The sequence below is a fragment of the Phoxinus phoxinus genome (genome assembly GCF_949152265.1).
Source record: "Phoxinus phoxinus genome assembly, chromosome: 3".
Lineage (NCBI taxonomy): Eukaryota > Metazoa > Chordata > Actinopteri > Cypriniformes > Leuciscidae > Phoxinus > Phoxinus phoxinus.
In genome coordinates this window covers 32301204-32318368 of record NC_136878.1, presented here as the reverse complement: position 1 = coordinate 32318368, position 17165 = coordinate 32301204, and the positions used below count along the sequence as shown (strand labels likewise).

The window sequence follows — 17165 nt, the reverse complement described above, 5'->3', positions numbered from 1 at the left end:
TAATTTCACCCTCTTGATACGGTCTTTCTTCTCGCTCGCCGAACAGTGTTTGTGAGTGTGTGTACATGTTTTTCTATCCTGGTGGTGGGGACTGAATGCACACAGAATCATGGGGACTTTTTTTTAGAAAATGTAAAAATGCAGAAAGTTTTCTGTGATGGGTAGTAAATATACAGTTTGTACAGTATAAAAACCATTACGTCTATTGAGAGTCCCCACAAAGATAGCGAACTATGTGTGTGTGTCTCTCTCTCGGTGTGTGTGTGTGATCGTCTCTTCCCACGCACCCTCCCCCGCCTCTCCGCTCAAAAAAATGTGAAACCAAATCCGAGCAGCAGGTCACAGAGCCTAGTTATTTTAAAACCAATACTCAGCTACCTCGACAGGACCATGGAAGTAACGCGGAACGGGCAGTTTAGAGAAACAATCGTCGCCTTGAGAGATACAGAGTAAAATGAGGGAGCGCCACTACGCTGGTTTAATGTGTATTGTTGTTTGGCTGCTCGTGCGTCTCCAATGTCTCTGCCCGTAGTTCTGCCTGGATCTTGTTGTCGTTTATCAGGGGCTGCTCTGGCCCATCAGTTCGCTAACGCCTCTTACAGAAGTCGCAGCCGCTGTGTGTCCGCTCTCCCGGCCCGTATGTCTGGATCGCAGACGCGGATCACCCCGGCGCTGCTGCCCGCTCGCCCTCTGCTCTCCCTCGGCTTGCTGCAGCTGGTTCTCGGCTGCTCCATGGTGGCGCTCTCTTTCGGGGCTCTGTCCCTTAGCAACTCGCCCCCTATTAGAAACTCCTGTCCGTTTTGGGCCGGCTCTTCTGTGAGTATTAGATTACTGGCCATAATCAGAGGGTCTTGTTTTTATTTTACACCACATAGTCTAAGCATGCTACAGTACAGAAATTAAAATGTTTGCCTGATTATGTCACTGTGTTTTTCTACAGCTTTTAATTGATTCATTACAAACGAACAGGTATAACTAAGGAAGTTTTATTGCGGTCTAATGTGTTTCCAATGTAGTCTGATACAGAAACTTGGTGCTACACTTTTAGTTCAGCCTATGCTATATGAACACATCAGACACTGTCAATAATTCACTATGATGAAAGATCTGATCTATTAATGTTGTAAATTAGTTATTAGTTAGACTTAACGAATTGGCCACTAATGTGCAGTTGTTGCCTCAAGGAATCTGTCCATTACTTTTATTGGTGTAACCTTATGGCTTATTCAGTTACATGAAATAATAATTTACATCCAATCAAATTAAACGTTACACTTTATTTTAAGGTGTCATTGTTACGGTGTAGGGTTTGGTTCAGGGTTAGTTGCATGTAGTTATGCATAATTTACTCTTATTAGCTACTATGTAAGTACATGTAACATATGTAAAAAGAACACTGTAAAATAAAGTGTTACCAAATTAAATTATTTTTAAATATATTATAAATAATAAATACTAATAATTTAACTGGAATTTCTTCTTAAGTTTTCAGATCTTTAGAAGCCAGTGCCAAGGTTTCCCCTCAAAAGTGCAAATTACAATATTATTTCCCACAAATGGTTTACATTTGTGGTCATTGGCAGGAGCAGAGTGAACTCGTCAGTGAAGTCATGGTTGAGTGTGAATCTCTTTTACTGCTTAACACTCTATAGTGAGATACTGTTTTTAAGTAAAGCTTCCATATTATGCATACCACACACTTAAAAAAAAACAACTTATTTTTGGCATGTAAACACCAGTTAAATAACAAGATCTAATGTTTGCTTATTTTTACGTTTGAATTTGAAATTCATTATTGATGAAGAAAATCAAGAAAATGTGACTCTTAAAAACTCAAGTAAAAAAATCTGAAATAATTGTGTAATTTACTAACGATGTAAATAAAGATATTATAACAATGCTGAAATCACTGTCAAGTTGATTGTCTTATTAAATAATATATTCATTATTAAATAATGTTTTTATAAGTTACCTGACAAAACATTATACACTTAACAATGGAGTAAACTACTTTTTGATTATGAATGAAAAGAAATGAGCTAGACACAGGAACCGCTCAGCTGAAATGGCAGTCCCACATCATTCAGTGTAATCGACAGGAAGTGGCAGGGTTAGAGGAAACGCAAGGGACAATAGTATTTGAGTGAGGCTGCCGGCTAACCCCACACTGAGTGAGATGAGTCATTGAAATGGGTTTTAAAAGTGCTGAAGGCCCTTTTGAGAGTGTACAGCATGTGATAATGGGTTCATTATCAGTTAACCTGTCTGTGAGTGTTTGCCTCTTCACTGATAGTACTGTTTGTTTTCTGCAGGTCATCCTCTCTGGGATTATAGGACTAACCACATGGAAACGGCCAATGCTACTATTGGTATGTGTGTTTTGCCAATCTAAGACTGACGGTATTTAAGGCGGCAGTTTTTGTGTTCCCTTTTGAATAGGCAGATACATTTATTTTAACTTGTGGTTATAGTGATGTTTACTACACAGAATTAATTCTGTATTGATCTGAATATGTTTTCAGGGTTAATCCTCTGTATGCCCATGTCCTTATGTTAAAGGGAGTTGTTAGGCCCTTAAATGACTCCTTAAAGTGGATCTTTGCACTCCCGACATTCAGTTAATTAAGTCTCAAGCCGACCATCAGCATCTTCCTGTTGCCATTCATACACACTACTGTTAAAAAGTTTAGGGTCAGTAAGATTTTTGGATGCATTAAATGCTGTTCTTTTGAACGTTCTATATGATATAATAAGACATGTTTGGTGGAGCAGCAATTCAGCATATTAGAATGATATCTGAAGGATCATGTGACACTAAAGACTGGAGTAATGATGCTGAAAAGCATCTTTGCCATCACAGGAATAAATTATATTTTAAAATACAATATATTAATATAGTAAACAGTTATTTTAAATTATAATAATATTTCACAAATTGTTTTCTTGTATTTATCGATCAATTAAATGCAGCGATGGTGAGCATGAGACTTCTTTCAAAAACATTTAAAAAAATCTCACTGATCCCAAACTTGTGAAAGCTGGTGCAAGTATCATTTTCTAAATCCAGATTTGGGCAGTAATATTATATTTGTCAAATAAAATGACTGACTGGTGTTAATCTTTTTCTGTCTCTCACACAGGTAAATCTGTTTGTATTGCTGTCAGTGGTCTGTATCCTGCTAAACCTGGCTGGGTTCATCCTCTGCTGTCAGGGGGCCCAGCTGGTCTCCAGTACCATTAACTGCCAGCTGGTGAGGAATCTGTGCACTTGGAAATGTGCTGTGCTTGAGATAATAACATTACAATGTCAAATGACTCATGTATTGATGATTGTATTCAAGGACCTAGATGCAAAATATAAACATAATCACAAATTGAAGTGGGGTAACACTTAAGATACATTATTAGGGCAACACAAACTACATAAACTAATAAATAACAATCGTTGTAGTGTTACAGCAAAGAGGAATTAGTGTACTAAGCCTGCAACATTTGTGTTACAGACATGAAAGATAACTCAAATTGTGCAGAAAATCAGTATTCTGACTGATATAAGAGAGACTTGTGGCTAGGCTTCTTTTTTTTTACTTAGACCAATTACATATTTGTAAACAACTACATAGCAACCACATAGAACACCCTGGCAACCTCATTGCAAACACCCAGAACACATTATGGGAAAAAAGCACATCTGTACAGTCCTGATTCAGACCATACATCTGTCATCTGTACCATGCGTATAGGACTGAAGTTTGTCCAAGTCAAAGAGAGCCCTGAAATTGAGAGTCAAAGCAGGTTCCAGCTTTCCTTGGATTTGAATTAGGTTTTGGGCTGCTGTCATTTCCACGATAGGAAAGCTGTTCTTTTATCATTTCCACTTGTCATGAAAATGTCCCTGCCATATTAGTGAGCTCATATCTTTGAGCTGTTATCGCATGCATTGCCAGACCGCTCAAAAGACTGTCAAATGCAGACAAGCGCCTGAAAACTTCACCCTCAGTCTCCTACTTTGAATCCAAGCAGTTCTTTGAGTATGACTATATTATGTCATCAGACATCAATGAGAAACTAACATAATAAATGTGTTTCTGTGTTTCAGAGTGAGCAGGGCGATCTCTGTTACTGTTGTGCAGAAACACCGAGCACTCAGTGCAAAGAGGACAAGTTGATTAAGATCTACGCAGGTCATGCATGTGGCACAATGAGAATCCTGCTCAAGGTGTGTGTTCATCTTTGTAAATGATTTTTAAGTATTAAAATATGATTACACTACTACTTGGTTAATAGACAGACAGACAGACAGATGAATAGATAGAGAGACAGACAGACAGACAGACAGACAGATGAATAGACAGACAGACAGACAGATGAATAGACAAACAGACAGATGAATAGACAGACAGATGAATAGACAGACAGACAGACAGACAGACAGACAGATGAATAGACAGACAGACAGACAGACAGACCGACAGACAGATGAATAGACAGACAGACAGACAGACAGATGAATAGACAGACAGACAGACAGACAGACAGATGAATAGACAGACAGACAGACAGATGAATAGACAGACAGACAGACAGACAGATGAATAGACAGACAGACAGATGAATAGACAGACAGACAGACAGACAGACAGACAGACAGACAGACAGACAGATGAATAGACAGACAGACAGATGAATAGACAGATGAATAGACAGACAGACAGACAGACAGACAGACAGACAGACAGACAGACAGACAGATGAATAGACAGACAGATGAATAGACAGACAGACAGACAGACAGACAGACAGATGAATAGACAGACAGACAGACAGATGAATAGACAGACAGACAGACAGATGAATAGACAGACAGACAGACAGACAAACAGATGAATAGACAGACAGACAGATGAATAGACAGACAGACAGACAGACAGACAGACAGATGAATAGACAGACAGACAGATGAATAGACAGACAGACAGACAGACAGACAGACAGACAGACAGACAGACAGACAGATAGATGAATAGACAGACAGACAGACAGACAGATGAATAGACAGACAGACAGACAGATGAATAGACAGACAGACAGACAGACAGACAGATGAATAGACAGACAGACAGACAGATGAATAGACAGACAGATGAATAGACAGACAGACAGACAGACAGACAGACAGACAGACAGATGAATAGACAGACAGACAGACAGACAGATGAATAGACAGACAGACAGACAGACAGACAGATGAATAGACAGACAGACAGACAGATGAATAGACAGACAGACAGACAGACAGATGAATAGACAGACAGACAGATGAATAGACAGACAGACAGACAGACAGACAGACAGACAGACAGATGAATAGACAGACAGACAGATGAATAGACAGATGAATAGACAGACAGACAGACAGACAGACAGACAGACAGACAGACAGACAGATGAATAGACAGACAGATGAATAGACAGACAGACAGACAGACAGACAGATGAATAGACAGACAGACAGACAGATGAATAGACAGACAGACAGACAGACAAACAGATGAATAGACAGACAGACAGATGAATAGACAGACAGACAGACAGACAGACAGATGAATAGACAGACAGACAGATGAATAGACAGACAGACAGACAGACAGACAGACAGACAGACAGACAGACAGATGAATAGACAGACAGACAGACAGACAGATGAATAGACAGACAGACAGACAGATGAATAGACAGACAGACAGACAGACAGACAGATGAATAGACAGACAGACAGACAGATGAATAGACAGACAGACAGACAGACAGACAGACAGACAGATGAATAGACAGACAGACAGACAGACAGATGAATAGACAGACAGACAGACAGATGAATAGACAGACAGATGAATAGACAGACAGTCAGACAGACAGATGAATAGACAGACAGACAGATGAATAGACAGACAGATGAATAGACAGACAGTCAGACAGACAGATGAATAGACAGACAGACAGACAGATGAATAGACAGACAGACAGACAGACAGACAGATGAATAGACAGACAGACAGACAGATGAATAGACAGACAGATGAATAGACAGACAGTCAGACAGACAGACAGACAGACAGACAGACAGACAGATGAATAGACAGACAGACAGACAGATGAATAGACAGACAGACAGACAGACAGACAGACAGACAGATGAATAGACAGACAGACAGACAGACATATATATGAATAGACAGACAGACAGATGAATAGATAGATGATCTTGACCATGCCTACATGCCTAAATGCATTGAGTTGCTGCCATGTAATTGGCTGATTAGATTAGATATGTGTTAACAAGAAGTAGAACGGGTGTACCTAAAAAGTGTCCGGTGTGTGTAGATAGAAGACAGATATAAGAGACGTCAAACAGGCATATAGGAAATCATTTATTTGGGAAATGGGAAATATGTAGTTTGGTATAATTAGGTCAGGTTAGGAAAAAAATTTGCCACGACAGACCGATGAAAATGAAGTTTTCCAGAGAGCCGTGCACAGTAGATTCGGATGTCACAGAGTTTTCTCTCTTCCAGAAAGTGCTCTTTGCATTGTGTGCGCTGAATGCTTTGGCCACAGCTGTGTGTCTGGTTGCTGCTGCGCTCAGATATCTCCAGATCTTCTCAACCAGACAGCCCTGCATGGTGAGATAAATCATATTACAGAAAATATATTTAAAAAAAGAAGAAGAAGTATATTACAATAATTTAATTCTTGGTCAGTGTGTGTGGCATAGATTATTAAGACTGTTTAGACATGTTGTGTCAGATATTTCTAAGCCCTGGTCATGTGATTATGATGGTCTTTGGCAGGAAGAGGCCAGGCCTGTCCCAGAGGAAGGGGATGAGCAGACTCATCTTCCTGACCCAGACGAATTTGTAGCCCCCGCACCTCCTCCTTCATACTTCTCCACCTTCTACTCTTACACTCCTCGTCTGGCTCGGAGGTAAAATATGATTTCATTGAATTATTATTACTGAATCAACCTGACTGTATTTGGTTTATTTTTTAATGACACAGAAATGAATCTGTACTTTTTGTTTGATGAATTATACTACTTTTATTTAAAATGAAACGAAATAAAACGTAAACGTTTGGAATAATCATAATTAAATATAAAACACATAATATATCATTCAAGTGTTTGGTAAGATTTATAATCTCCTTGAAAGAAGTCTCTTATCCTCAATGAATCAATCTTAGGTGACAAATGCACTACTATTCAAAAGTTAGTTAAAAAAAAATTTGAATAAAGTTTTTTACGTTCTGCATTTTGAAAAAAAGTACTTGATAGTTGATAGTTTTTACTTGATTGTAAAAACTGTAATTTTGTGAAATATTATTACAATTTCAAATAACTGTTTTCTGTTTTAATTTATATCATTTTAAAAAGTAATTTATTCCTGTGATGTCAAAGCTGAATTTTCATCATCATTGCTAGTTTTCAGTGTCGCACGATCCTTCAGAAATCATTCTATGCTCAAGAAACATTTTTATTATTATCAATGTTGAAAACAGTTGTGCTGCTTGCTTATAATATTTTGTGGAAAGCCCTTTTTCAGGATTCTTTCATGAATAGAAAGTTCAAAAGAACAGCATTTATTTAAAATATTATAAAAATATAAAGTTTTGTAACATTATTATAAATATTTTTACTGTCTCTTGAGCAATTTAATGTGTCCTTGCTGAATATTAATTGCATTCAATAAACTTTTAAACGGTAATGTGTGTATATGTAAACTAATCGGGTGAAATATATATTAAGGTAACATCTGCATAATTTTCACATCTTTCAAGCATCCCATTATCCAGCTGAACAGCTAGTGTCACACACACACACACACACACACACACACACACACACACACTCGCACTTTGATCTTGAATTCTTAACCAAAAATACAGCAGGATTTATCAGATTTGTGAGTGGGTGGCTCAGTGTTTGGCAGGCAACCAAAATATTTTGGCAACCTAAAACAGGATTAAAGTTTGTGTGTGGGAAAGCATGATATACTCCTGTTTCATTGGATGTCCTGATCAAACACTAATGAGTGCATATCTTCAATGTTTACTGTCGTTTAATTTTCTCATGGCTTGTTTACAGTGTAAATGTGTGTGTTTTGACAGGATGTTTGGTGACGGTATGATTCCTCTTCCTCATATATACGGTGCCAGAATAAAAGGAGTGGAGGTGTTCTGTCCTCTAGACCCTCCTCCACCTTATGAAGCTGTTGCACCGCAGCCAGCAGCTCAGGTACTGATTCATATAGTGATCATATGCCATCTGCTATCGCATAATCATCTCTGTGATGAAAGTCAAAAGGCAGTTTGCATTTACAGCATTTATTCATGATCGCATTTCAACTCAGTTTGTGAAGTAGACCTTACGACCTCATTGCAGAAAACATGGCACCGTGTCCTGGTCCGGCAGGCTTACATTGGCAACAGCTCAATCAAATACAGTCCTTGTCCCCGCTCACTGACCTTCTGTATTTATATCAGGCCCAGAATACTGAGGTGCAAATGACCGATCTGACCGAGGTCCTCACAGAGAGTGCAGAGACGGAGACGCCCAGTGATGGTATGAACTTGTTGTATTTTTGCATATAGACCTGTTGAGAGGAGCAGTATAGATAAACATTGACACTACAGACTTAAAGGGATAGTTCACCCAAAAATGAAAATTACCCTATGATTTACTCGCCCTCAAGTCATCCTAGGTGTATTTGACTATCTTCTTTCAGACAAACACAATCAAAGTTATATAAAAAAATGTCCTGGCTCTTCCAAGTTTTATAGTGGCAGTGAATGGCTGTTTCTGGTTTGAAATCCATAAAGTGCATCCATCCATCATAAAATTTATTTTACTTTATAAAGTTTTAAATATGAATATTTTTCTTACACAAACACATCGCTTCACTTCAGAAGGCCTTTATTAACTCCCTCATAGCCGCGTGGATTACTTTTATGATGGATGGATGCACTTTTATGGACATCAAAACAGAAACAGCCATTCACTGCCATTATAAAGCTTGAAAAAGCCACTACATTTTTTAAATATATCTCTCTGATTGTATTCGTCTGAAATAAAAATGTCATTCACACCTAGGATGACTTGAGGGTGAGTAAATCATGGGCTAATTAAAATTTTTGGGTGAACTACCACACCAAGGACGATAACTATAACAATAATGTTAAAACATAGTTCTAAAAAAAATTCTAAATGTAAAATAATAGCAGAGTCCACACCACAACTATAACGATAATGGGACAGAGAAACTATCATTTTTCCAGCTGATGAATGATAAAAACATTGACAGCCAATCAGAATCCATCCTGAGCATTTAAAGCGACAGACAAAAAACAAGGCACTAATATAGTTAATTATAGTTATCGTTCATGGTGTGAACGGGCTTTTACAGTTGTTTATGAACATTAAACCATGGCAGGTGAAAGTATTTTAACATAGAATAAAAGACAGTTCACCTTTTAAAACATTGCAAGTTAGGTAATGGTGTTATAATCAACGAATAGAAAATTCCCTTTTGGAAATCTGGAGCTGCTAGGTGAAGGTGTTATTGATACCGCTTCTATGAATCCAGTGCCTCTGGTACTCTATATTTAATCAAGATGCTCACAGCGTATCACAGTACCAGGCCATAATTATGTCATCTGTGTATTAAAGGAAATGTATTTTAGTGGCGTCAGTTGTATGTCCAGTGTTCCTCGGTGAGGGATTTATTTGTCTTTTTATATCTGTCTGTATCCTTCAACACATTCAAAGATAGCACGACATGTTTTTAATGATCCTCCACAGGTTACTATTCAGACAGGGGCCACTTTTCAAAATGTTCTAATTTCACACAATTTTTTTATCAGCATAACAATTTGAAACGGAATTGAATTGAAAAATGAAGATGAATTTTGTTTAATGACAGCAGAACTTGAACTGTATGACCCTCACATGTTTGTCATTTCCAGATTTAAAAGGGAATTTCTAAAAAGAAATTAATTTTTTATTCAGCAAGGATGACCAAAAGTGATTTTTATTTCAAATAAATGCTGAATGCTTTCAATTCATCAATTCTGATTCATCATGTGACTTAAGACTGGAGTAAAATCAGCTTTACATCACAGGAATAAATTACATTTCATAATACATTTAAATAGAAAATAGAATTTTTAAATTGTAATATTTTTTCCACTATATTACAGTTTTTTTTTCTTTTTACTGTATTTTTAATCAAATAAATGCAGCCTTGGTGAGCATAAGAGACTTCTTTCAAAAAGATTAAGATGGATTGGTAGATTTGAGATTTTGTTATTTGTTATGAAGTCACATGATGTTACATCTCTTGACTTAGACAGCACAACTCTTAAAATGGTCTCTGGTAGACTTTATAGACTAGGTTTGTTTTGGCCAGATTCCTCTTTTGATGGATTTGACCAAGCAGTTGCTGACACAGGACAGACATAAATAGACTAGAAAAAACAAGAAAGACTTCAGAACAAATGATGTTTACTTTTTTTATGTAGTTTGTTTGCATGTTTTATTCAGACCGGAGCTGTCAGACGGCCACATTGAGCCCCACCCCCCCGACAGAGTCCTCACAGCCTCACAGCACAGTCTCCAACAGCAGAAAACCCCACAGACCTCGCCTCCGCAGGTCCAACAGCGACCCCGTCCTGCTAGACCTCACCGCCAAAGGTAAGGGAAGCAATCCTCAAAATGGTCTGGTTGGTCAATTGCGACAGTCTAGTCAAGTCAAGTCAAGTCACCTTTATTTATATAGCGCTTTTTACAATACAGATTGTATCAAAGCAGCTTCACAGTGATAACATGAAAATAACACAACAAAGTTTGTTTCTAAAAGAAAATTGCATCATCGTCCACCTTAAGTAAGGCAGATCAATAATATTGTTGAATAATAAATATTCCCAACAAAGCCAAAATCCAAGGCAAACAGTGGCAATGAACCAAAACTCCATCAGGTGACAGAAAGGAGAAACAAACCTTGGGAGAACCCAGGCTCTGTCGGGGGCAAGTTCTCCTCTGGCCAACGAGCGAACAGTGTATGATTATGATTCAGGCAACATTACAGTCTGATATATATATACTGTAGTCAACATTTGAAGTGGATCAAAACCTTTCATCAAAGTTATACATGAATTTTGAACAATACCCGTTCTTGTCATAGGACAACTTTAATTAACTTTTTTGATCCACTTCAAATGTTGACTACTGTATATATGTGACCCTGGACAAAACCAGTGACATGGGTAATTTTTTTTTCAAATTGAGATTTATACATCATATATAGGACAATATTTGTCCGAGATTCAACTATTTGAAAATCTGGAATCTGAGGGTGTAAAAAATCGAAACATTGTGAAAATCTCCTTTAAAGTTGTCCATTTATGTTCACGATTAAAGGCGATTTTCTCAATGTTTAGATTTTTTTTTTCACACACTCAGATTCCAGATTTTCAAATAGTTGTATTTCGGCCAAATATTGTCCTATCCTAACATACATCAATAGAAAGCTTATTTATTAAGATTATGTATAGATCTCAATTTTAAAAAAATTACCCATGTGACTGGATTTGTGGTCCAGGGTCACATATAATATATTTTCCCTAAGCAAAATTCGATATCAAAAACAAGATATTAAAACTTCAGATATTTTATTTTATTTTATTTTATTTTATTTTATTTTATTTTATTTTATTTTATTTTATTTTATTTTATTTTATTTTATTTTATTTTATTTTATTTTATTTTATTTTATTTTATTTTATACGTTCTTGTCCGGGTGCTATGTTCTTGTAGCGTACAAGCAGATTTGTCTTGTTTTAAGCCTAAATCTACATAAAAATATTTTTCCATAAAAGGTCGAAGAGCAGACACTGACACAATTCTTTATAATTAGTTTGTGAACACTGGCTTCTCTCCAATTACAGATGGAGGTTTCTTTTTACTTGGTGTGTGTATCCAAGGCAGAGCACTGGTCTGATAGTAAATCTAGAGGAACTATACCTGTCAGTGGTTTACTTTAAGCCCTTTTTTAAATATAGGACTCTCAGTGTTACTGATGAGGGGGAGCAGAGGGAGATTACATACACGGCCATAACTTGACTTCTCCATTTCTTCAAGTTTCTTCTTCAAGAAATCTATCACACACACAAGTGGAAACTACTCGTATGTCTATCTGATGAAGGATTAACGGTTTATGAAGTGTTTATGCTTTGTCCCTGTACAACTGAAAACTGAAACTGGTCTTGGCCATTATACCAACACCAACTGGCTTAGATGGATACATTTCTGTTTAACTTGGCCAAATAGAGCGGTTCAGTTTCTTTTCCTATGATTTTTACTTAGATTTTTGAGCCATGGGCTCACTTAGTGATTTTGAATGTGTTTTTGAAATAGCAGTTTATTCTTTATTTAGTTTATGAGTACAGAATAGCCTGTGGCTACTTCAAATGACTTGAAGAGACGTTGATGCTTTGTCCTACTACTGAAATCACACATACAGGTATTCTCAGCTTAAATGTGAATGTTCAGGATTCCCTGTGCTTTCAGGCAAAATAAAAGCTTGATGGTTTAATGTTTGAAAATTACGATGAATATTAGTATTTTAATGATTATATTTCTTAAGGCGAGACACTACAGACAAAAACTGTTTTTTCATGCATCTGTCAATTTTGAAATTTTGGGCTTTTTGGCTTTTAATAAAGTGTTTTGTCAGACTAGTGGAAAGAAAACATCCAAAATATACTTTTAACTGTATCTTTTAGAGCACTTTATCTATTTGCGTCTGTAGATTTCAATTACATTATATATATTTAAAGGCCGTTTTCTCAAAATGATGTTTTCCTCCTATACTGAGCCTGAAATCTCTACTTCAGTAGCACTTACATACACCAAACCTGACAGTTTATTCTTATCTTTATTCTAAAGGTTTTTACAGAGGGGTTTGTTCATATATACTTTTCCTTATTCCTAAACAAAAATATTTATTTTTGGCTGTTGACAGTATTTTCTGAGTGATAAATAGAGATATCCAAAATCCCCTCTGTAAAAACCTTTGGCTCTAATATATCCAAAAAATTAAACAAGTATTTTGAACCTGACTTCATCCAATGTTCAGATTTTTGTTATAGACATTTATGCAAATTAGTGTATATTTATTAATGCATGATTAACATAACATTTCGGAAAACATGTAATCATTTTTTGTGTGCAATTATTAATGTAATCAATCAACTTGTGAAGTATGGTGATATCTATTATATATATTTTTACCCTATTCACCATGGGTGTTTTTCTGTAAATACTCAAATGTATTATTTTACAGGGAAATATTACAATAGCAATATTTTTTTTATTTTTATTGAATAATAATAAACAATATTAAATAATTAGTTACATGAATGTAAATATGAATCTAATTGTAACATACATCATAATAATATATATATATTGATGATAACAATAATTTCCACCCTCAAATTGTACAGCTCTGCTTGAAAGCATTGTGTGCTTTAAAAAAGTCAAATGAGTTTTCATCTCAATTTTACAAATATTTGTCAAAAACATGCAGGGGTAAATATGTCATTGTGATATTGGTTTCTCTCCCCCTCTCTCATAGTAATGAGTTGTGAAGCCGCTACACAGACAGAATTAGGCCCGGCGTCAGCGACAGGAACAGAGCATGGGGCGGTGACGCTACGACGGGGCCGTGGCAAACGGAAGCCTCGTCCCAACTCCATGGTGGACTACCAGAACTACAGAGACACAAAACTGCTGGTGGCACGTTTTCTGGAGCAGTCCTCATGCAGCTTGACCCCTGAGGTACAGGAGCTGGTCAACAGCATCAAAACCGTGCTGCGCTCTGATGAGGAACACATGGAGGAGGCCGTCCGCTGTGCCAGCTTCATCGACCAGGCAAGACACAAAAAAACGCATAGAATTGCGTATTGCTTAGAGCAGGGGATACCAAAATTTTCCACGACAAGGCCCTCCAAATACCACTAGGTTCTGGCCAAGGCTCCCCTTTTGCAGGATGTGTTATTGAACCCATCGACAATACTACGGCAAATGTAGAAATAAATAAATAAAACATCTGTGAACATCAGATGGTGTTTGATACCAGCCAAATCAGGAATATTATAGAGATGCACCGATTACAATTTTCTAGGCCGATTCCAATTTTTCATTGAGTTTGAGCTGCCTAATTTTTCTAACCACTTTACAGCACACACAAATATTTGTTTTCTATATATATATTTTTTTAAATAAAACATCATATACTTTTACCCAAACTGAATAATAAAAACAAGTTTAAATGCGTACATTTTCAATAAATAGTCTTCATTTTCTTTTCTGACATGGCCTACTCCAGTTCTTGTTAAAACACACTAGACATGCAAATAATGTGCATTTTAGGCACTTTTTGTGTGAAATCATATTTATTTTGTCCATCAAAAGTGTGCTTTCACTTTAATTGAGCGTGAGCAGCGCACCGAAACCCGCGCTACTCCTGCTCACGGTGTGAATGCACTCTATGACTAACGGAAAAAATATATGCCGCTCGCGCTTGCGGTCTGAAACGGCCGCAATTCAAGAGGTTTCCTACATGTGCGTTCTGTGTACACGTGTCATGCTGATGTTGCGCGATGTTAATCATGCGGCACCCGAGTGCATTTGACCGGCATAAAATCGGCATATGTCAGGTCGCCAAATCGGATAGTTGCTGGTCCCCATTGACTTCCATAGTAGGTAAGAAAAATACTATGGAAGTCACTGGGGACCAGCAACTGTTTGGTTACCCACATTCTTCAAAATATCTTCTTTTGTGTTCAGCACAAGAAAGACATTAATACAGGTTTGAAACAACATTAGAGGGAGTAAATAATGACAGAATTTAAATTTTTGGGTGAACTATCCCTTTAAAAGACCTTTTACTTGCTAAGAAAGTTCAATCTGACGACAGAAGGCACAAAGTAGATTTTGTACAACAGGTTTTTCAGCAATGTTTTGATCATTAGAAATGAGCATATCTTATATAATACAGTTGGTTTTATGAGATGAATATCCCATTCAGACATTTTTGTTCCTATAATTTCCTGTTCTCTCAGAAATAATTTTCATGAATGTTTCCAGGCCATCACAGTTTCAGAGGTTGCACCAGCTCAACCGGCGCAGACGCAGACGCTGCCGCTGCGCAGACGTCCGGGCGTCCTTCACCTGCGCAGCTGTGGCGATCTCAGCTCCTTCACCTGCGCAGAGTTGCACACAGGCACCCGTTCTCGGACTAATTCCAGGATGAGTTCTCGGGCAGGATCCCGCCGCCTGGAACAGGAACGCCCACACAGCCTTATAGGAGTCTTCCGAGAAACTGTCCTCTGAGCGACGTCTCAAACGGACCGGATATGCGTGAAAAGCGGGGAAACCGACTCTGTCCCGGTCGGGTGAAGGTATAGTGAACACCACAACGTGACGGAAGCTAAGCTTTGTATAGAGTACTGATGATTTCACTTCATTTTCTGTTTTTTGTTAACAGTGTGTAATACTGAATATTATTCATTTTTAATTTTACAGTTGGAATTCCAGCTGTTGCTTGTTTTTATTTTTTTCCACATGATTATAATAAAACACTGGCGAAAAAAACAATGTTTATTTACCAAATGTCCATGTTCCTTATTTAAAAATGATTTAAAAATGGACTATGTGAAAAATACAATAATCATTATAATAAGAGAAACATTCAAATAGTATGGCTATATTTAGCTTATGTGATGTGGAGATTTACTCAATGCTGATTAAATCAGCATATCGTGAGGTAGAGAATGAATTTGAAACTTTTTTTAAATGTTATTTTTATTTGACCATTCTGAACAATATTATTTCGGTCATACTTTAGTTTAGGGTTCAGTTCTCACTATTAACTATGACTTTTGCCTCAGTAAACTCCTAATTACTGCTTATTAATAGTTATTAAGGTAGTTAAGTTCAGGTATTGGGTATGATTAAGGGATGTAAAATATGATCATGCAGAATAAGGCATTAATATGTGCTTTATAAGTACTAATAAACAGCCAATATCCTAGCAATATGCATGCTAATAAGAAACACGTATTAACACTCTCACTAGTTTATAGTGAGAATTGGACCATAAACTAAAGTGTAATGAGATGTTCTCAAAGATATATTGTGCATTATTACTGAATATGAGGAGGCTCATCTGAATTGTATGGGTGAAACATGCTATCCAAATGCCTCCTGAATTAAACGTGGTTTTAAAATCATCTGCCTTTTGTCTGGGTTTTTTATTCAATTGACATTACGTTACGGTTAGGATTTGGTTTAGGGTTAGTTACTTGTAATTATGCATAATTTACTGTTATTACTATATTGTTAGAACATGTAGTAGCGTGTAACTACGTCACCTTAAAGTAAAGTGTTACCTAAACTTCTCTAATTATGTGCTGCCGTTCATAAGTTTCGGGTCAGTAAGATTTTTCCTTACGGTGTCATTATTAGTTTAATTATACATTTAAGTACTAAATAATAATTTACTACATGTACTTACTATAGGGTTAGGATGAGGGTTTGGTTTAGGGTCAGTTGCATGTAATTATGCATAATTCAGTTATTACTATAGTGACTACATGTAACAATGACACTAAAATAAATACGTGTTTTTTATATAGTTTTACTCTGTAAGGATGCATTAAATAATCAAAAGTGACAGAAAAGAAATGTATAATGTTATACGAGTTTTATATTTCAAATAAATGACGTACTATACATTAAAGAATCCTAAAACTACTTTCATAAAAATGTTAAGCAGCACAACTGTTTTCAATATTGATAATAATAAGAGATGTTTCTTGAGCATCAAATCAGCATATTAGAATGATTTCTGAAGAATTGAGTGAGTAATGATGCTGAAAATTCACCTTTGCCTTCACAGGAATAAATTACATTTTCAAATATATTAAAAGAGAAAACAGTTCTGTTAAATTGTAAGAATATTTCACAATATTACTGTATTTTTTTTTATCAAATAAATGCAGCCTCGGTGAGCATAAGAACAGGAAAAAAAACCTTACCGACCCCA

At 36.7% G+C, this 17165-nt stretch overlaps 1 protein-coding gene across 1 annotated transcript; it reads left to right on the top strand.

The window, feature by feature from the left end:
* Positions 1-214: 214 nt before the first annotated feature.
* fam189a2 (family with sequence similarity 189 member A2) lies at positions 215-16352 on the top strand. Its single transcript, XM_079608168.1, has 11 exons — positions 215-816; positions 2313-2369; positions 3141-3251; positions 4100-4219; positions 6576-6683; positions 6852-6985; positions 8167-8293; positions 8542-8620; positions 10598-10747; positions 13692-13987; positions 15206-16352. The coding sequence occupies exons 1-11, from the start codon at positions 517-519 to the stop codon at positions 15449-15451; spliced, it is 1728 nt and encodes a 575-aa protein (XP_079464294.1). The 5' UTR covers positions 215-516; the 3' UTR covers positions 15452-16352.
* The last annotated feature ends 813 nt before the right edge of the window (positions 16353-17165 follow it).

Coding starts and splice junctions, on each gene's coding strand:
- fam189a2 (XM_079608168.1), top strand. CDS start 517: ATGTCTCTGCCCGTAGTTCTGCCTGGATCTTGTTGTCGTTTATCAGGG. Junction 3,252..4,099: donor GTACCATTAACTGCCAGCTG/GTGAGGAATCTG, acceptor TCTGTGTTTCAG/AGTGAGCAGGGCGATCTCTG. Junction 8,294..8,541: donor CACCGCAGCCAGCAGCTCAG/GTACTGATTCAT, acceptor TATTTATATCAG/GCCCAGAATACTGAGGTGCA.